This window comes from Leuresthes tenuis, unplaced genomic scaffold (genome assembly GCF_036924035.1).
Source record: "Leuresthes tenuis unplaced genomic scaffold, fLeuTen1.0.hap1 SCAF_6, whole genome shotgun sequence".
NCBI lineage: Eukaryota > Metazoa > Chordata > Actinopteri > Atheriniformes > Atherinopsidae > Leuresthes > Leuresthes tenuis.
The window spans coordinates 3,760,755-3,780,690 of NW_027325360.1; the positions used below are offsets into that span (position 1 = coordinate 3,760,755).

The window sequence follows — 19,936 nt, forward strand, 5'->3', positions numbered from 1 at the left end:
CTCACGAAGCGGATTTTGACTTATCTGAGTTTTGTTTAATCTAACGCGCCTTATAACCCGAAAAATACGGTAATTTAAGATGTGACAAAAATCTCAGTCGAGATAGAAGCAAAAGGGGAACAATAACATGAAGTTAACGGACAACAAACTGAAAAAAATAGAAATAAAGACGATAAATATGAACAAAGGTCAGATTAATCTGTTCACATCTTTGATGTCTGAGTAAAGCTGAAAGAAATTTGCACCAGTTTGTCACCTCATGGAAAACTGTGACGTAAACATCTCCCAAATGCACAGTGCAGATATTATATATGTATTTTTATTAGATACAGATAACCTGCTGAGGACCAAGCTCAGGGAAGCATCAACACAGCAGCCGAGGAGGGAAGGATTCAGCTGTATCTGTTGCTTCCAGCTGTTTCTGGTTAAAGTTTGTGAAACTACCAGGTGATAAATGAGGCAGGCGTTGGTGGTGATTCTCAACTTTTTATCCTCATTACTCTGCAACAGTCCGCTGACTGCAGCTCTCTGTGATGATCTGTTGGCTCTTCCCAGAATAAATCTAAGCTGTAACTCCACTACATACGTGCAGATACTGTCGAGATGGGTTTTAATTGACAATTCAATGTGACTAATGAGAGATTAATGCATTGTCATAGGCCTATTTACAGTGTTCCAGTGTGGGGGTGTGGTCGACTTCTGATCCCCTTTTATACTCAGTCCCACTGCATCATGGGAAAGTCATTTTAGACAAACCTTAGAAACAGAAAAGGGATCAAAAACTGTGAGTCAAACTCAGTAAAACGCATGCATCTGAGTTAACTTTACTCTGACTTTAGAAGCAGTCAGTATTATATAAGTGTGTTTCTAAGCTGAAGGTCAGTGTCCAGCAGTGTTTAACCAAATAAACTGGGTGTTCCACAGGTTCATGAACTTTAGCGGCTTAATCTGAATGTGAATGTTCGGGACAGAGAATTTACTTTTATAACAATATTACAGGAATTTACAGAGTCCACTCTGTGCTGTAAAAGTTAATCATTCATTTAAAATATCGTATGTTCTAAGAGCAGCGATGCCACTAAAAAGAAACTTCTCTGTCATGATTAAAAATTACAAGAAAGAAAAAACAAAACTTTACAATGACCTTCAAATTGTCTGTTTTAGTGCCTGCTAGTTCAGTCCAGTTCAGGAATAGTTCTCCAGGCTTCTTGAAGGACATCCCAAAGCTCTTCTTTGGATGTGGGCTGCCTTTTGTTCCGTTCTCTGTCAGATGATCCCACACTGCTTCAATAATGTTGAGGTCCGGGCTCTGGGGAGGATTCATCCCTCCATAAGACCTGTTGCCACTGATTTTCAGTCCACTTCTTGTGTCATTTGGCATAGCTCAGCCTTTTCTCCCTGTTTCCCTTCCTTAAGAATGGCTTCTTGACAGCCACCCTTCCATGGAGACCATTTCTGATGAGGCTTGGGCCAACAGTAGATGGATCTCTCAGGTCCTGTCAGGTCACAGCTGGATTTTTTTCCTCTTTCTTAAGGACATCACTTTCAGATCCTGTTCATCTGCTGTAGATAGTTTTTTAGGCCTGACACTTCTTCTTTTGTCCTCCACTTGTCCAGTTTCCTCAAATGTTTTAAGGACACACTGCACACCATGCTGAGATATGCCAAGTTTTCAGCTAATAGCTCTTTGGGAATCACCTTGTTGCTGCAGAAATCCTATTTTCTGTCTGTCAAACTGTGTTTTCTTTGCTGTTTTTCATAGATGCAGCTAAAGAAATGGGAACAAATGATGTGTCTTTGTGACAAAGTGCCTAAAGATCCAATTTAAAATGGCTTCTTTGCAAGGTTCATCCCTTGAGTTTGGAGCCATTTTTTTGTGTGCCTCTCCTTTTTTTTTACACCTAAATCCAATGATAATTTAATTTATTTAACCTATATTTATTCAGGTAATCTCATCTCAGACCTGTTTCAAATGTAGAATTTCAGAATTTGATTACAAATCTTGATTGAGATCAAAGTTACCTGATGAGCTCGTATTAAAAGTTTGGAAGATGCATAATTCAAATGTATTACTTTTACTTATTTGAAACAAAATACTTCACACGATATTTTTAAATTTCTTTTTAAGTATATTCTTTACGTTTATGTAGTTTTACTGACTTATTTTGAAAACATATCTTTCGTTTTATAGATATAGTTTCTGAACTGAAGATGTCTCGACGGACTAAAGCTTATTTGCGGCTTCTTTAACTGTCGAGGAACGTTTTATCTGCACTTTTCTGGACTGTGATCCTCCAACGTGTCCTACTCCAGATGCTTTCTGGGATTTGTAGTTCTATCTGTTACTGTTTTGGTAGCGTTGTACGTTACCCCGGAAGTGAAAAAACTACAACTATCCGGTCGATGTAAAAGAAGGTGCGATCGGTTTTTTTTTTTATCGGCCAGCAGGCAGCCAAAATGTTGGCCATCCTGTCTGTGCTGATTGTGTTAGCTTTCAGCCCTGTCTGTTGTGTTTTTCAGAGACTATTCTGCACCATATCAGACAGTTGTGAGTGTGACTTTAAGCCGAATATCAGAGGTAAGATGTGCTTGAGACTAGTTAGAGTTACAGTAGGGTGATGCTACGTGTTAGCTTCCGGCTAACTTGGTACAGCTGAAAGTGTAGACAGTTTACTTAACGGCAGTTCAAATGTGGGCAATATAAATATACTTTTCTGTTCAGGATATCTTAGCGACGTACTGTTTCAGTCTGTGATGCGCTTGAGGAGCTAATGAATACTGTTACAGCAGATAATTCTCGCTTTTTGAGTTGCTAGCTCCAAAACAGGAAGTCGTGCATCCGAGGTTGGAACAGATTTTAAAAGGGACATTTTCTGCATATGCAGTCCAGTTATGCTACTGTAACACATGTTATTTGCAGTCATATTAGAAATTATTCTTTTGTTCCATATGTGGAACTTAAAACTATACTAATGTAGTGAAAATAGTGAAACTAGACACTTAAAATTATTAGATTTGAGACTTGTACAGTTTATTATTTTATGAATATAGTTACTAAAGGGCAGCCTAATGATCTAATGGACCTCCAAGACATATAAAAGATTCAAATCAGGTGTTTCATTATAACTAAATATAAATTATTGTAATTTTCTATTGAACTTGACCTGAATTTGACTGAAGGTCAAGGTTGTGTTATTTTTATGTGCTTCTTATGTCCTTTGAGCACTTTGAGGACAGATTATGTGAGATGCCACGTTAACATAACAGGACATGTCACTTTATTTCCTGACGACCAGATTTGGAGTGGGACCTCTACAAGAATGTCTTTGGTCAGCATCTGGCTCAGGACATCGTGTCGGAGGAGGTGGCGAAGTTCCTTCTTAATAAAAGCCCAGAGCAGCCGCTGGTGCTGTCTTTCCACGGCTCCTCTGGGACAGGAAAGACGCTGGTCAGCTCCATGCTGGGAAATCATCTGTACGGCTCAGCCATGAGCAGCCCGTACGTCCACCAGTTTGTCCCCACCCTTCACTTCCCTCTGCCCAAGCGGGTCAGTCGGTACAAGGTGAGTTCGGGTGTCACAGTCTCATTTGTAGATGCATCTATGATTGAAATAAGCCTTAGTTTGGAGATGTTATCAGGTCAGATTTCCCTGGATTATTTGCATAGTTTGGGCAGAAAAGCTGCGGCGTGGACTGAATTTCCCTCCTTTGGTTAACAGAAGGAGCTGAAGAACTGGGTTCAGGGAAACCTGACGGAGTGCGCTCGCTCTGTCTTCATTTTTGATGAGATGGAGAAGATGCCTCCAGGCCTCATCGACGTGCTGGAGCCCTTCCTGGGTCCCTCCCATGTTGTGTTTCGTACCAACTATCGTAAGGCCATCTACGTCTTCATCAGGTACGAAACACTCACTCAAATTAAATCTTAATCTATATAAACGAAGCCCTTTTCAGAGCGAGCTGTATTATAAAGGAGTCTTTGTAATTCTCCTCATCTGGAGGAGAAATCTGCAGAATGAGTAAAAAAAAAGTGAACATTCAGCGTTTCTTTCCCGCGACGCTACAGGAACACATCAGTTTTAGGAAGAGGTGGCCACTGATTGTTGTCTTGTACATCTTCTGTGTAGCACTACAGGCGAGGAGGTGATAAACCAGGTGGTTCTGCAGAACCGGCAGGCTGGAAGGGAAAGGGAGGAGATTAAGTTGGCCAGCCTGGAGGAAGACCTCAAGCAGGCGGTTTACAACAACAACACAAGTAAGAGTCATTAATGAGCCTTAAAAGGAACCCTCTCTGATAAGACCTAAATGTGTTCTAACCAGCCTCTCATATTAAAATCTGTTGGTTAAAACAAAAGGTTTTGATTTCTCGACACTGTTCTCAGCCATTCAAGCTGTGGAGAAGTTCAGCATCAGATGAGCTGGAGGTGGAGCTGAAGGCTTTGCTCCACTCTCACCTTCCCGCCTCTCTGATCTTAAGCAATGTCTTCGTTTCTTTATCCCACGGTAATGTGTGGAGCCTGCAGCTGTTCAGGGGACCAGTCTTCCTGCTTTACTCTCTGACGTTAACAATGATTCAGCAGGCTGCCATCAGCTGTTCCCAGTAACAGAGTGAAGTGCCGTTTGCTTTATTGTGGTGGAGGCAGAAGGTCGCAGCCTTCCAGAAACTTCTGAACTTTAAAATCTCCTCAGGAGAAACTACAGAAGAATATTTTGTCCATTTTGGGCCAGATAGCGGGACACAGGGCAGGACATGTCATATAACCGGGACGCCAGCCCTGCTGCCGTCAGAATCTGTGACCTCACAGGCTGGAACAGCCTTTGGATCTTCCACTTTGGGTCGATACCTTTACCCAGATACCGGCTCTAATAAACAAAGATTAGCCTCAAAGTCTAATGTCTCATCTGAGTGACTGGCTGCTGGCTAAATGTTCTGCCCTGACAGCAGGAAATGAATGACCTCACACAGCTCCTGTGTCTGAGGTTGTTGTGGAAATGAATCCTTATTTTTTTCTCTTATTTTTCCCGTTTACACTTCTTACCAAAGACCAAATAAAAGTTGAAATGATGGCGTTGCTCAGCAGGTTTACGACCACGCTGGCCCAGAAACCGTCTGACGAAGGTCACTGATGTGAGTTTCTTCTCTCCAGGCGGCTTCTTCCAGTCCACCGTCATCCAGCAGGAGCTCATCACCCGCTTCGTTCCCTTCCTGCCGCTCAGCCGCTGCCACGTGGAGCGCTGCGTGCGCTCGCAGCTCTGCCAGCGGGGCAGCTGCAGCCGCAGCGACGTGGTGGAGGCGGTCGGAGGGGACATGACCTACAGTCCTGTGCAGGGACAGTACTTCTCCACCACCGGCTGTAAGGCCGTCTCTGCCAAAATCACCTTCTTCCTCTGACCCGAGCTTTTGGTCTTTTTAGGACTTTTTGTTGTTTATTTTAGGAAGACTTCCTGCAGGTAATGTGGGGGAATGACATGAAGCCAATAATGCAGCCGGCTGCTAATCGAACCAGTGAGTCGCTGCTCTGGGGTCGCCCCCCCGAGGGGAACCTGGTCTGAGGATAATCTGATTAAGTCTTCTTGAATCTCAGGAGTTGATTATGGTTTTTGGAATGAAGGAGATTCGAACCAATAATCCTCTGAATTGTGCTTCAGTGTTAAAAGTGTGTGAAGCAGGACTACCTCAGACCCAGCTCCAGTTTTAATTCAACAGCCTCCGGTCGGTACGGCATGGTTTCAGCTGCGAAAGGCTGCAACGAGTTCTAGTTTATTTTTAGGTCCATTATTTGTCAGATCTTAATTTATTTTTGTTTTGTACAAACCGTCATTTTATATTCCAGCTGCTGGAGGCTTCCTGCTGGTTTCCACAGCAGATTTTACCTGCAGCATGGAGGTTTCGTGCCTTTTCTCATCAGTGGAGAGGAGTTCAGACTCTGCTTAGCTTCTAAAAGTGTTGCTAAAAGAGTTTTTTCATAGAAATTATTGATGTCTGAATGTTTTAAATGGGGAAAGTATTTCTTTGTGCAGTGTTTAAACCTTTTGGATGAAATGATAATCAACACATGTAATTATTCAGTAAATGAATGAGCTGATTAGCTGGTCTAAAAGATCATGAATTATGATATAACCTATTAGTTTATATAGAAGTTAAACTACCAACTGAGGTCATGCATTAAGTCTTTGAGAAGAAAAAGGAGCAGCAGTGGATCAACTTCGTTACATTTCGGGAACACTTCACCACTTCTGCCACCAGGTGGCAGCAGAGACTTAATTTCTCCCACAGCGGAAGCGGTGAGGCTGAGTTCACGTGCAGCTCGGTGACTTTTTAACTCGCTGACCTCCAGTCCTGATCAAGATAAACAGTTTATTTTGCTTCTTTGACCTGGACTGTACTCGTCATCAGTGTTGATTCAGAAACACTCCAAGTGCACTTTATGGAGTTCCAAACGGACCCGATGTTTTCGCTGTGTCAGTTTGCATCTAAACACTTCGCAAATATTGTTTACATGTAATTACTGGTGTAAAACAGTGTTTATTTGATGTATTAAATTAATCTTGTTAAATGCGGTGGAAATCAAAGTTCACAGAGTTTACAAGTGAAGCTGATGAATTTCTAATTGGGCTGAAGGTGCAGTAAGAGGCTGAATATCGACACCTGATGTGGACGCTCATTACAGCGAGAAGCTGGAACATTCAGCAGTCATCATCTTTATGTCAGTCAGTGTTGAGGGTGAAGAACTCCGCAGCAGTCATTCTCTTAATGAAACCATCAGTTCTTCCATTGATTTCTCTTCATCCAGTCAGCTGCTGCCTGGATGAATTTCCACAGAGACGGCAGCTTGTAAACCTCCAGAATCCAGGCGAACAGTCTAAGCCATGACATGACATCAGCTACTTAAACCTTCTTTTAGCAGAATAACACGGTGACTTTTTCCCAGCTCCGTCCTTTATATGTTGAACACCGGTCCATTATGTTTTTTATGTTTAAGGCAGTTTCTCGTCCTTTATCAGCTGAAACTAACCAGCCATTTTCAGTGTATAGTACTGTTTTAATGAAGTGCTTTTATGTGCAAAACATTCGTATTGCTTCTTGCTTTCTGAATTAAAATGGCCTAAATGCAGCTGTGTGTCCAGTTTAAACCAAGTACCAGTGCTCGGTTTAGAATAGTTTTGCCTTTGAAAATGAACAGGTGTCTGTGGTTTTCTGTCTGTGATTTTTTTATAGGTTTTTATAGGCGCCCTGACACTGATAGTCATTCGTATTTGTGTGGAGGTTTTTCTTTTCAGACGTATCAGCTGAAAAGTTTAATTTACACACACAAGATGGTCAAATCTGAACAGTTTCACTGCATAAAAAAGGCATAAATAAACATTTCTTTGTTAATCTTCAGGAAAATGATGTTGCAGATGCACAAAAACATGAAATGGCTATAATACATAAATATAAATGACTTCAAAACGCAAATACATTTGTCAAATTTAAGCCATTCTAACCTCTGACATCTGTTTACAATATTAAATTTGCTGTAGAAATGCTAATTCCTTGGAAATTAAATACAGCTGCTGCAAAACAGATAAACGCTCAAAACAAAGATGGCTACTTGCTCAACTGGAGTGAGAGCTCTTTAGCTAGCTGCTAAAATAACTGCAGCTAAGTTTTAGTTAATAATTTTCCCCAGTTGCAAATTAAAATCATTGATTTGACTTTTTATTATCATCTCTTTGTAATTCTACTTAAATATGTAAGATTGTGGCTAAATCAGTTCAAAGTGGGGAAAAAGGGCATTGTTTAAGGCTGTTAGCTTAGAGCTTTAGCATTTAATTCAGCTGATTTTCATGTAATTTGGTGCTTGAGCTTTTAAATCTCATATTTAAATTTAATTACGTTAAAACACCTGCTTCCTACACTCATGTTTTCCATGTGTCCTTATTCTAACACCTGATTTAAATAAATGGGTCAGCTCTTCACGCTCTGCAGAAGGCTAGATCCATTCATTTGAATTGGGCAAACATGGGGAAATATCCAGGGTTAGGAAACATTTTCACTGTAAAACTAAACTTAATTCAGCAAATCTGTGTTGGATGCTGCTTAAAAGTGAATCTGGCCTCTGTATTTGTGTGGCAGTTTACTTAAAACAGATTTTCTGAAAAGCTTGTTTGAATATTGTAGCATAAAGACCAACAACATGGGAAACCCAGCTGCGTCCAGAGGTGACAAAGATCTGTATGATACTTTTCCCATTTAAAGATAGAAAAAATGATACAGCCCACTATTGTAATTCTGCCTCTATAAGACCTGCTATCTTCTTCTTTTTTGCAAAAAAACTCTTCCAAACAGGATTATGTTACATACCCTCTGTTTAACTACCTAAAATTGACTCCATCTGCATATCATTGGGGCAAAATCATGTGATCCAAATAAAAAAGACCATTTATATCGGTGTTAAGTTGTTTTTTTTTAGCTTTACTGCTAAACACAGAGCGGATGTCGGTGTGAAAACTCCCAGACTTCAGTCTTCTGAGCCAGCTTAGTTTCTTTAGAAAAGCCCAAATGCGGAGGAGGTAACTGTTAGCCCGGTTTTTTCATTGGAAGCTCAAGAACAAGCTGGAGAAATCGTTTATTAAAAAAGTATTTATCAGTGGTCACATAGTAAAGTATATTGCAGCGCTGGACTCAGAGTGCCAGAGCTCCCGCAGGAAATCCGCCAGTCCGAGCCCCGATATCCGGAAACATGTCATATTTATATTCAGCTTTATCTCACAGAAGTTGTTTTCACACTTGTCAGAGTATAATTGGCCAGTTTTTGGGTGACATGCTCAGGCCAGCTGCTGTCCTTGTTGTGTTCTTTGGATGTGATAAACTGTTCGGATCTAATGTACCAGACCTATCTGCCCTAATAGAGATGTTCTGTCTGACCCAGTTGTTTATGTCATTCTAAGGTCTTGGACCATTTAAGGTCATCGATTGTGCAGCATGAGCAGAGTGGAAAAGTACCAGCTAGGAACATTTATTTAGGAAAATACAGAATATGAATTTATAATGTCTAAGATCAAAGCCAATTATAACAAGACACACCTGCAAACTTCTCCCAACCTCAGCATTTCGCCCAGTTCACATCATTTTGGACGCATCCTCTTGTCCTTTCAGAAGAAATGTGCTGTGTCAGCTTCTATATATGCCACATTTCAACCCGACCCTCCTTTGATGACTTCATCAGCCCAGCCGCCGCCCTCCATCCCAGCGTGTGAGGAAGAGAAGGGGGTTCAAAGGTCAGCCTCGAGCCCTCTTCACCCCAGCTGCAGTTGCTGTGTGTCGCCATCTCTGTGTTTTGGACAATGAAACATGCGAACATAAAATATGCCTCGATGACCGCCCCACACACACCTCTAATGACCTCTGAGCCCGTTTTCACACGCTTTCAGCAGAACAAGTGGACCAGCCTCTATTCCCCTGCTGTTTTTAGAGAAATAAGGAACAGTAGAACTCTCTTTTCTCTCCTTCGTCTCCTTGTTTGCTTTCTTCCCTCCTTTATCTCTGCTCCTCACTCTGAATTCTGGCATAAAAAGTTACTTTCGACTCCCAGTTTACCTCTGGAGGCCTTTCCAGCCTTCACTTCTTCCTCCCTTGCATCAGAGGTGCCGGGTGTGGGTGTGGAGGGTAACAATGGGACGCTGCTCCTTTCTCCCCCCTCCCCAGCAACCTCCACATCTGTGAGTGCCCCTCTGTCTCCTCATTCTTCTCCCTAACCGCTCCATTGTTGCAGCTCTTTCACTTGTAAATGTGGCCAGCGATACTTCTGATGGGTCTTTTATGCACGCGGCCGGGGTCAGGAGAACGGTGGGGGCCAGGGAGGAGGGGGCGGGAGGGAGGGATGGGTCGTGGTTGAGGGTGGAGAGGGGGGGGTGAGCTGTTTCAGGGGTCTTGTGCTGTTTTTTCTAGCAGACCAGAGTGTGAGAGGACAATTGTGACAAAGAGTTAAATCCTTTTTTGTGTGTGCAGTCATTTGGGACGGACCCAGCTCTCGCTCCACATTCCAGCAGCCGGCCATCCTCCAGCAGGATGGCGGGGACGGGACAGGCAGAGTGAAAGCTCACTCACACTGTGTACATACCCCCAGAACAACCACACGTAAAAGGTTTGCAGAGGCCTTTGGCAAAGCCTAACGGCACACAACAGAAGCCCCACTGCATCAGCTGCACCCACAGTGTGTTCATGGTTCAAAAACAACTCACTTTTCACACCTTGAACATATTAAAAAGGCTAATTTAATTACGTTTTTTCAACTAAAGAAGAAATATCAATCGTGTGTTTGGCAATCACAAATATTTTAATTAAAGGGGAACTCCGGTAACCTAAACCTTATTTCTGTCATGAAATACGTTCATCTACTCACCGAGAACAGTTTGGTGAAAGTCGGCGTCCTTCGGAAGATATTTAGATAACTGGAGATCCATATAACGGAGAGAACGGGGCTTAGAGGATGCAGCCTCTAAATAAGGCATTATCTGTCTTTATTTCACCAATACTTTAAGAAGAATGAATGAATGAACGTGTGCTATAGCTCTGTTAGCTCATAGCTGCTGTGGTGTTGTTATTGGAGGCTATCGGGGGGCTTATAGAGGGATTTCTGTACACTCGTCTACTGGGATGATGTCATCAACGTGCGCCGCTGCAGCACAGCTCATTCACTCCGGTAAGAACGTCCATCTTACTCAAAGTTGTCGTTCACATCTTCAAAATCTGATAAATATCCTGCCATGTTGCACAAAACTGTCAGCAGCAAACTCTGTGTGAAGTTAGCCGACTGTCACAGAGTGAATTCACAAGGAATTCAAGACAAAACACACATTCAAGAGGAACAGCAGCAACAAAATGCAACTGTCCAAACTGCCAAAGGGGTGTAGAGGACCCGCACATACACATTTACACACAGAAAAGACGCTCAAAATGATCGGAAATAGGAAGACGGTCGAACCTTCCTGGCAGAATTAAATGGCCTGGAACTATCTGAGAGCTGCTGTGATTAGAGCTGTTGAATCTTTAGTGCTTCCTTTATACTATCCTTTAGCTGAGGAACCACTCGATCGTCCTTTATGAAGAAAAAAAAAGTCATTTTGTCCTGGATGTCCTTGCTGCTGCAACTTTTAAAGCAGCGCTTTATTATTTCATTCATATGGCGGAGAATCCATGTAAATATTGTAAATATTTGGACAAGAAAGTCAGGATACTTTTGAACAGCTGTGGCTTGGATCTGGCTGTCGTCACCTCCCAAGTTCTTACGAATTTCTCCTTCCGTCTTGATGATACATGTGTTTGCAGACGAGACTAGAATATACCCTAAAAGCTAATTGATAGTCACTTTTAATAAGATTACTGCAACACAGAAAAGCTGTGATACACTTAGAAGAGATAATGTATGAGCAACGTTTTAAATGGACCGGTAGAATCACTTCACATCCTATGACTTAATCTAACTGTTGGTGGTTTAGCTGCCATAAGTGTTTAGCAGATATGGACCCAAATAAAAAGTTTAATAAGTGCTTCAAACAGGCCAAAACAGGTGAACGTAACAGCCTCCAAACAGTCGTGACAATAAAACACGAGCAGGGTTGGATGTACGTTAACAGGAAGGCTGATTCAGATTAAATGGATCTCTTCAAGAGATTGTTAAATTCTGCAAAAACCTGCTAATGATGCATTGATCTGAATCAGGTGTGTTGAAGCAGGGAAACATCTAAAACCTGCAGGACAGCGGCCCCAGCGGTGAAAAACAGCAAAGAAAACACAGTTTGACAGACAGAAAATAGGATTTCTGCAGCAACAAGGTGATTCCCAAAGAGCTATCAGCTGAAAACTTGGCATATCTCAGCATGGTGTGCAGTGTGTCCTTAAAACATTTGAGGAAACTGGACAAGTGGAGGACAAAAGAAGAAGTGTCAGGCCTAAAAAACTATCTACAGCAGATGAACAGGATCTGAAAGGGATGTCCTTAAGAAAGAGGAAAAAATCCAGCTGTGACCTGACAGGACCTGAGAGATGCATCTGGACCTTCAGCTGATCCATCTACTGTTGGCCCAAGCCTCATCAGAAATGGTCTCCATGGAAGGGTGGCTGTCAAGAAGCCATTCTTAAGGAAGGGAAACAGGGAGAAAAGGCTGAGCTGTGCCAAATGACACAAGAAGTGGACTGAAAATCAGTGGCAGCAGGTCTTATGGAGGGATGAATCCTCCCCAGAGCCCGGACCTCAACATTATTGAAGCAGTGTGGGATCATCTGACAGAGAACGGAACAAAAGGCAGCCCACATCCAAAGAAGAGCTTTGGGATGTCCTTCAAGAAGCCTGGAGAACTATTCCTGAAGACTCCTTAAAGAAATGACAGAAAGCTTGTCTCAGAGGGTTCAGGCTGAGTTGGAGAATAAAGGAGCTCAGACCAGATATTCACTTTAAAGCTTGTACTAACTCAGTTTTAGGCTTTTAAACTGTTCTTAATAAATCACTGCAATTATTTTCTTATACAATATTCTGCAAAAGTTTTGAGACACTTTTAATTTATTGATAATTTTGATAGTTTTTGTGATGAGTTCAGTGATGTTCAGCTTCCATGGTGTCATGGTCCAGCTCGTGCTTTGTGGGATAATCTGATATTTTAGCTCCTGTCCTGAACTCTCTCTCTAACACACACTCGGCAGAGTGGGGGTCTCGGAGGTAATCGAGTCTCCAGGACAACAGGTGAACAAAGGGGATGCAGGGGGGTGAGGGGCTGGAGGGATGTTGAGTTTGGGGGATGACTACAGAAGAGGGCTGATGGGAGATGAGATTATGGTTGGTTTGGGGGGGTCATGTTGACCTTGGCCTCAGTGCGATGGTCAGATGCGGTGCGAAGGCCACCGGCGGTGAAGGCGGGGGGGGGGAGGATCAAACCTGGAGTGATTAATGGCTGAGCTCAGAGCAGCCAGCTGACCCCGGAGAGGCCGCTGCTCAAACATCGGGCCGCGGCTCTTTGACGTGGTCATTTTCCCAACACTTCTGATTGATGAGCCATTCCTTTCCCACCACAAATTATGGTAATAACGCTGAAAGCGGCGAGGAGCTGCAACCGTGCAGCTGCTCTCCGATTCCAGCGAGCACAAACATCTCAAACTCACTGTTTACCCTGAGAGCAGAGAGCAGATGTCTTCCTTTTCCCTTCGTTTGCCAAGAACTGCAGGAATGACTTCTTAGACCGCTTAAAAGTCTCCGCTAGCATTCAGTTAACGAGTTTAAAAGGGAAAAAATCCTGGAATTAATCCATTTAATACCCAATTCTCTGGAATTTGAAAGTGATTTAAAGCAGCGTGTGTTTTGGAAACAGCTGCAGCTCTGCAAATTTCAGCTGAAGTCAGGGACTTGTGTCAAAATTCTGATATTTGGACTGTTTCCATGGTTGTACCACATGTAGAATTCAGTCTGTTTTCAGCTTCAACTCCAAGAATGAATCTGAGAGTCTGAAATTTACGGCAAAATGAAGAAAGAACCAAACTGGAGCCGTGCAACATTTCTGTTGAGTCTTATGTGGACGAATAGAAAAGAAAACTTTATTGTCATGTCACAGAAGTAAATAAAATGAAGATGCATCTCAAACAAGAGCTTTTATATACATGAAAATAAGAAATAAACAATGTAAACGTGTAACTGTATGAAAAGTGTTGCACTTTGGAGGCATTATTGCACCGTGGAGACAGAATATTGTGCCTGTGTTGCAGATGGATTACCAGCTGTTTGTCACCCTGTCTGAGCGGGTTTTGATTGACCCGGCGCCTGCCCGGGGGGAGCAGGTCGAACAGGTGGCGGTCTGGGTGGGAGGGGTCAGACAGGATGACTTTGACCTGTCTGAGGCAGCGTGAGGTGGAGGTCTCCTCCAGGTGAGCCGTGCTGATCACTCCCTGCAGAAACTTCCTGTTTGCAGCTAAACTTCCTGCAAACCAAGCTGTGATCGAACATGAGAACGCGCTCAATGGTTTTCCTGTAGGTCAGCAGCATCTTCTGCGCCAGTCTGGTCCTCTTCAGCATCCTCAGAAAGGGAAGTCACTGCTGGGCCTTCTTTATCACAGCTGTGGTGGACCAGGAAAGCTCCTCTGAGACATGAACACCCAGGAACCTGAAGGACCACAAACTAAAGGCTGAAAGCCTTCTCCAGGCAGATGTTATTTAACTTTAACTGTTATTCTTAAACCGTACGAGTTCAGTGATATTTAGCCAGTTTAGTATCTGTATAACCTGCTGATATCACCACCTGACAAGTGTCACTGAATTCCACAGAGAAAAGGGGAAGTTTCTTCCTGGTTCTGCCAGAGGTTTCTTCCTGGTTCTGGTTCTGCCAGAGGTTTCTTCCTGGTTCTGCCAGAGGTTTCTTCCTGTTAAAGGGAGTCGTTCCTTTCCACAGTCCCTCAGGCTCAGGACGGGAGATTGGACTGAAGACAAGTTTCGGTCCAATCTGTTGGTTTCCTTAGCTCGGATATTATTTTTGAATTGGCTCTATATGAATTAATTGGATTATGATTACAATGAATTGAATTCCAATTGGCTTGAATTGGACTATATTACTTAAGTGCCTTGAGATGACAATTGTTGTAATCTGGCGCTTTATAAATAAAACTGAATTGAATTAAAATCTCAGTTAAAATAACCCCCACCTGCAAACACATTTCTCTAATTATGAGCATTTAAAAGGCCAGAAGAGCAGCAAGTGTTCAGTATAACGAAGGCAACGGGATTTTATCCGTAGCTTCTTGTGTTGTTGGAAAACAACGGGACAGATTTACGTCTCTGCTCCCGTCACAGGAACCGTCGACCATCACAAAGACACACAAACTTCCTGCTAAAAAGCCCGTCATGTCCTCCTCTGGCCAGCCAGTGAATGTTACTTAAAATAAACAAAGCAGGCGATTGGCTGTGAGGAGACGGTGATGTCAGAGCGCCCCTGCAGCTGTGCGTCTGCAGCTGGGGATGAACAGTGGCGCAGTGTGTGTGTGTGTGTGTTCGGGGGGGGTTGGCGGTGATGGCGGCTCGGTCACAGACGGGTGAAGATGTCCCGGGCGTCTCTGGCTGGTGACGAAGGGGCGGAGCTAAAATAATGTAAACTCCCACACTCTGTGTGCTCGTGTGTGTGAGTCAGGAAGAAGTCATTTGTTAGATCTGGCGTTTTTAAGGCCTAACATGGCGGCCAGCGCCGGGCTTTCAGAGCGCCGCTGACATATTGCAGGAGGTGATGGGTCACTGATGAGGCTGCTGACTGGATTTTATGTGTGTGAAGGTGGGGTAACAGAGTGGGGGGGGGGGGGGGGGGGGGGTGCACATCATATGGACACTGCAGTCCTACTCACTCCCCCAACCAAAACATTAACCCCTCCAGGCCTTGCTAACCGCCAGCAGCGGCGTTCATGCCCTGATGGCGCAGCTCGTGGTGAACAAACAGCAAAGAAAACACACAGGAGGTCATTTCCAGCCTGCATCTGAGACGCTTTGTGAGATGTTTCTGCTGCCGAAATGTGTGTCTGTGTGTGTTTGAGTGTGTTATGGGAAGGGATGAGGGAGGGGGGGATGCTGGGAAGGAGGTCGTGATGTGACGTCACCCCTGTGATGCTCCTCCGCCCACTTCCGGTCCCCTCCCTGCATCTTTATCTTCATCCTCTCTGCGGCTGTGTGTCTCAGTGATGGCTCAGCCCGGGTCATGTGACTGTGGAGGTGGTGATGTTGGGCAGAGGAGGAGGAGGAGGTGGGAAGTGAGGGAGGAAGCAAGTGACCCGGAGCAGAAAGCAGCAAGATGGGAGCTGACGCCGTTCAGCAGAGGCCGAAACCGGAAGAGAAAGCGTTTTCAGACGTTTTCAGACCTCCAGTCGCATTTATCTCCAGTGAGTTCCCCAAAACGCACACAAGTGAAGACGAAAAAGAATCTGTAGCGTTTGATCAGAGACAGGCAGCCAAAAGGCTCATCAAGTTCAGCCTAAACGTGAGAACTGAAGCTCTTCATGAGCTTTTGGGATGCTTTAAAGGTCAATTCCGCTTCTTAAGGTGCAATTTTAAGCATTTAAGAGAAGATTAAAAGTCCACCAGACGGTCCAGAATCCCTCATTTCAGCTTTTAGGACCCAAATGAACACGCCACAGCAATCAGTCCATACCTCATCAGCAGATGACAGCGAGGTTAAATGGCTCTAATGATCTCACTAATCATTACACCTCTCTCCTAATTGTTTCCTCAAGATATCTTTGTCATCAATATTACTGTCGATACCGATCAATTCCTCACCGAGGAGCACTCAGCTGCGAGGGAAGTAACTTGCTGCCAGAGTGAAGCCGCATCAGCAGTTCTGCTGAGCAGCTTTTATGAGTTTGTGATGTGAAATTTCTCCGATTGATCAGTGATCAGATGATCGGTTCTGCTCTGAAATCCTGTTCAGTCGGCCTTAGAATGAACACAGATTATCTTGTTGAAGTGGCTATAACCCAAAAACCCTGTTTTTAAGTTTACTGGATGTTGTTTTGGTAAAAACCAGAGAAACGGGATGTCTTATCTGCTCCTTTAGGGACTTTTTTTTTTCCATTTTTCTGGATGTTTTTTTGTGAAAAATCAACAGAACGAAAGACACTTTTGACACAAATTCTTTGTTGTAGGAATTAATCCTCGTTGTGTGTTTATTAACAGATTTTGGTAAGAATTCTACAATTTGACTTCTTTTTTGGACACTTTGGAGCAACTGAAATTTGTTTATAACAAATCAAAATCTTCTCAGTTAATTCTTTGATCAGACAATCTCAAACTTTGTCTCTGAAAACTTCTTCCTGATTTTATTTTGGATGAACACAGAATTTGATATTTGACCAAATCTCAGATGTCTAAAGTGTTTTTTTCTGTCTGTCTCTCACCTGTCACGATGGTGCGTTCAGTGACACTCAGTCAACAGACAACCGGCCTTTTTTTTTTTGTTTTCTCCCCTTCTTGGGTGGTGCTGCGTGGACCGCGTGGGCGCGCACAAACACACCTCAGAGTTTTTTAATCCTCTGAACTCCAGCTCCTCAGGCAACACGCCGAGAGCGGATTACAGCAGCAAATTAGCCTGACGAGACCCGACTAATCCGAGCCGTGGTGACGCTATGGTGTGAAAATCAAACAGACCCCGTCCCAAACCCAAAGGAGGCCAAAGTCAAACGGAGCGTTTGGTTTACGCTGCGCTGACGCCTTTTTTAGATTCCTGTGGTGTCACAGCGTTCACGTGCTGGAAGGAAATTCAACTGACAGTCTGTGGCCATTTTTCAAAAATAAATCAAACAGTTTCACTATAAACTGGTTCTGAGAAAAATCTTACTTCAATTCTACTTCAAATTATTTTTGATCCATTCGTTCAGTTACCAACAAAATTCAATTTTAGTTTTTTTTTTTTAAACAAAACATTTTTTTCTTCAAAAAAGACAAATTATTAAATTGTGAAAATTTTCTCTGAAATAAACCAAACGAACGCAGAATTTCTGAAACTGAAACTTTAAAATCTGGAAGCATCAAAGAAACTAAACATGAGGCCTGTTGGAGCACAGGATTTCCTTTTTACCCCCCCACCCCACCCCCCTCTGCACTCATTCGTTTCTTTCTACAATTTTAAAGCTAATAACTCGTCTTTTAGCGCTGACAAATTTAATGTAAATAATAATCATGCAGGATGCATGGCGGGAAAAAGATGAGCAAATAAATCAGGAAATATAAATAACAGAAAAACATGGGGGAAAAATTCAATTCAGATTCTTCCAACAGTCATTAATTCTTTATTATTCATTAACAGTAGAATCAGTACAAACGAATTCTGTCTTTATTGGCTTGTAATGGCGTCTCTTCTTAAAAGGATAAAGGGCTTGGAAAAGGTCACGGTTTGTTAAACAAAATTAAAATGATACATTCCTGAAGAATTATGCAAATTATAATCCCCAAAACGCCAACAAAAGGCGGCAACAAAAGCTCACCAGTCGAGCGACAATAAACCTTCTCTGCGAGCTGTTTTTAGCAGTTAAAGTGAGAAGAAAGAGGGAAGCTGCGGAGCTGCATGGGCCTGTCTGTGAAATATTAGTTTCACTCCAACAACTTAGAAAAAATGTCCCAGCTTGTAAAATACTTAATTATTGCTTTTTATATCTTGTTTGGCCTCCTCCTGCAGGCCTGTGATCTGATCAAAGATAGAAACATAAAAAAAGAGGGTTTATTTTATGCTTTAGTTAAAAGGAGCCAAAAATAAGAGGAATTTTATCTTTAAAAAGAAAAAAAGAGTTGGGAGTCAAATGAAGATGGCAGGAAAATCCAGTCAGAAGGCCCTGAACGCATGTTGGAGCAACAGGGAAAAAAGGAGCAAAACACAAAATACAACAGACAGAATAAGAGGTGAGGATCCTGGTGAGGACATCAGGAGGCCAGGAGCGTCCAGCAACAGATGTCCAGGCACAATTCTCGGTTTGGGTTTGAAATTTCACAAGAATTGCGTTTGGACAATCAGTAGCGAGAGCTCAGAAAACACAAAAGAAACCAACCTCGAACCAGAAAAGAAAATCACCTAAGCTTCGACTTTCCGATGAAACGAGAATTCAGAAAAGGATTAAAGGTATTCAGGAGTGAGTCTCCTCCTTCAGGACTCACATGCAGCGCAAAGTGAGGTCAGCTGCGGCGCACAGCACACACACCATCCAATTACAGCCGCTAATTAGCCACTCTCCGTCTGAAATAATCCAAAAAGCAGCTGTTGGGGGAGAAAAACATCACCACCTATTCGTAAATATCTCACACAATCAACGAGTCACCTGTGAGTGGAGGATAAACGGAGGAAAACCGGGATCCGAAGCCCCAAAACTCCTTTCCGCCATCTCTGCACCTGTTACGACGCATCTCTCTCCTTCATCCCTCCATCCTTCCTTCCCTTTGTAGCCCCCTCCTCCCCCCGAAAAAAGAGGATAAAAAATATGATTAAAAAAGATGCGACTACCCTCTACCGCTCTTTCCAGCTGCGCCTTTTCTCACCACAAACCTGCGAAGAAAAACTACAAAAATGTCCTGCAGGTTTGTGTGATGCACCTGCGCCTCCGCGTGTAGTTCCAGGACAGAAAAGTGGAAGCAGGGGGCTACTCCAGCAAAAAGAGGCTGCTTATGGAAGCCGGGAGGCGGGCAGCGAGGCTGGCTGCTCCCGCGGCTGGTGGCGGTGCGAGCGGAAGGCTGCCGCCGCCGCCGCCGCCGCCGGCGGCGCGTCACTCCTCCTGTCGCTCCTGCCCGCCTCCTCCTTCTTCTCCTCCACCGGCCGAGCTGCTGGGCTTTTTCTGGGGCTCCTCCAACAATAAGCGCCGGTGCGTCCGTGTCACCGAGAGAGAGCTCGGGAGTGGGGCCGCTCCGCTCTTGGTACTGAGATTTGAATAAACACATACACACGCACCGCGGGGGTGATGATAAATGCCCATTGTGCCCAGAGGAGGAGGAGGAGGAGGAGGAGGAGGAGGAGAAGAAGAAGAAGTAATGAATCTGCACCGAGAGAGAGAGAGAGCAGCTGCCAATGAAGGGCCGAAGCTCTTAAAGAAACAACGCGCTCATTTTTCCTTTTCTCTCCGTCCTTTTCTGCCTTTTTTTCCATCTCTGATCACAACTGAACACTGTCACCACTCCTGCACAAAAAGTCCACTGTAACACACGCACACGCGCACGCACGGCTCTGTGGATGACAGTTGGAGCTCAGGGAGACTTCCCTCGCTGATGATGTGATGCTGAGAAAACAACAACAACAATAAACAACAATAAACAACAGGTTCACCCTGTGACCCGGAGCAAGAAAGGCCATGAAAAACAGCCACTGTTCTCACACAAACCTGCTTTTAAAGGGGATGAAATAAGGGTTTTACTGTCAAAAGTTATTTTATTTCAAATGAATGAATGAAAATCAGCTGA

The 19,936-nt window shown here is 43.6% G+C and overlaps 1 protein-coding gene and 1 long non-coding RNA gene across 2 annotated transcripts; one reads left to right on the forward strand and one right to left on the reverse strand.

The window, feature by feature from the left end:
* The first annotated feature begins 2,411 nt into the window (after positions 1 to 2,411).
* On the forward strand, positions 2,412 to 8,371 carry tor2a (torsin family 2, member A). The gene is made up of 5 exons (XM_072387239.1): positions 2,412 to 2,578; positions 3,297 to 3,562; positions 3,719 to 3,894; positions 4,124 to 4,251; positions 5,144 to 8,371. The coding sequence occupies exons 1-5, from the start codon at positions 2,458 to 2,460 to the stop codon at positions 5,386 to 5,388; spliced, it is 936 nt and encodes a 311-aa protein (XP_072243340.1). The 5' UTR covers positions 2,412 to 2,457; the 3' UTR covers positions 5,389 to 8,371.
* A 9,415-nt stretch (positions 8,372 to 17,786) lies between these two features.
* On the reverse strand, positions 17,787 to 19,361 carry LOC140309068 (uncharacterized). Its single transcript, XR_011916351.1, has 3 exons — positions 18,808 to 19,361; positions 18,647 to 18,725; positions 17,787 to 18,182 (listed from the first exon to the last, which is right to left on the reverse strand). It is a non-coding gene; the product is annotated as an uncharacterized lncRNA (long non-coding RNA).
* Positions 19,362 to 19,936: the final 575 nt, after the last annotated feature.

Bases quoted from the DNA above. Each gene is read 5' to 3' on its own strand.
- tor2a (XM_072387239.1), top strand. From the start codon at position 2,458: ATGTTGGCCATCCTGTCTGTGCTGATTGTGTTAGCTTTCAGCCCTGTC. The intron at 3,563-3,718 runs GTGAGTTCGGGT...TTTGGTTAACAG, and splicing joins AGCGGGTCAGTCGGTACAAG to AAGGAGCTGAAGAACTGGGT. The intron at 4,252-5,143 runs GTAAGAGTCATT...TCTTCTCTCCAG, and splicing joins GGTTTACAACAACAACACAA to GCGGCTTCTTCCAGTCCACC.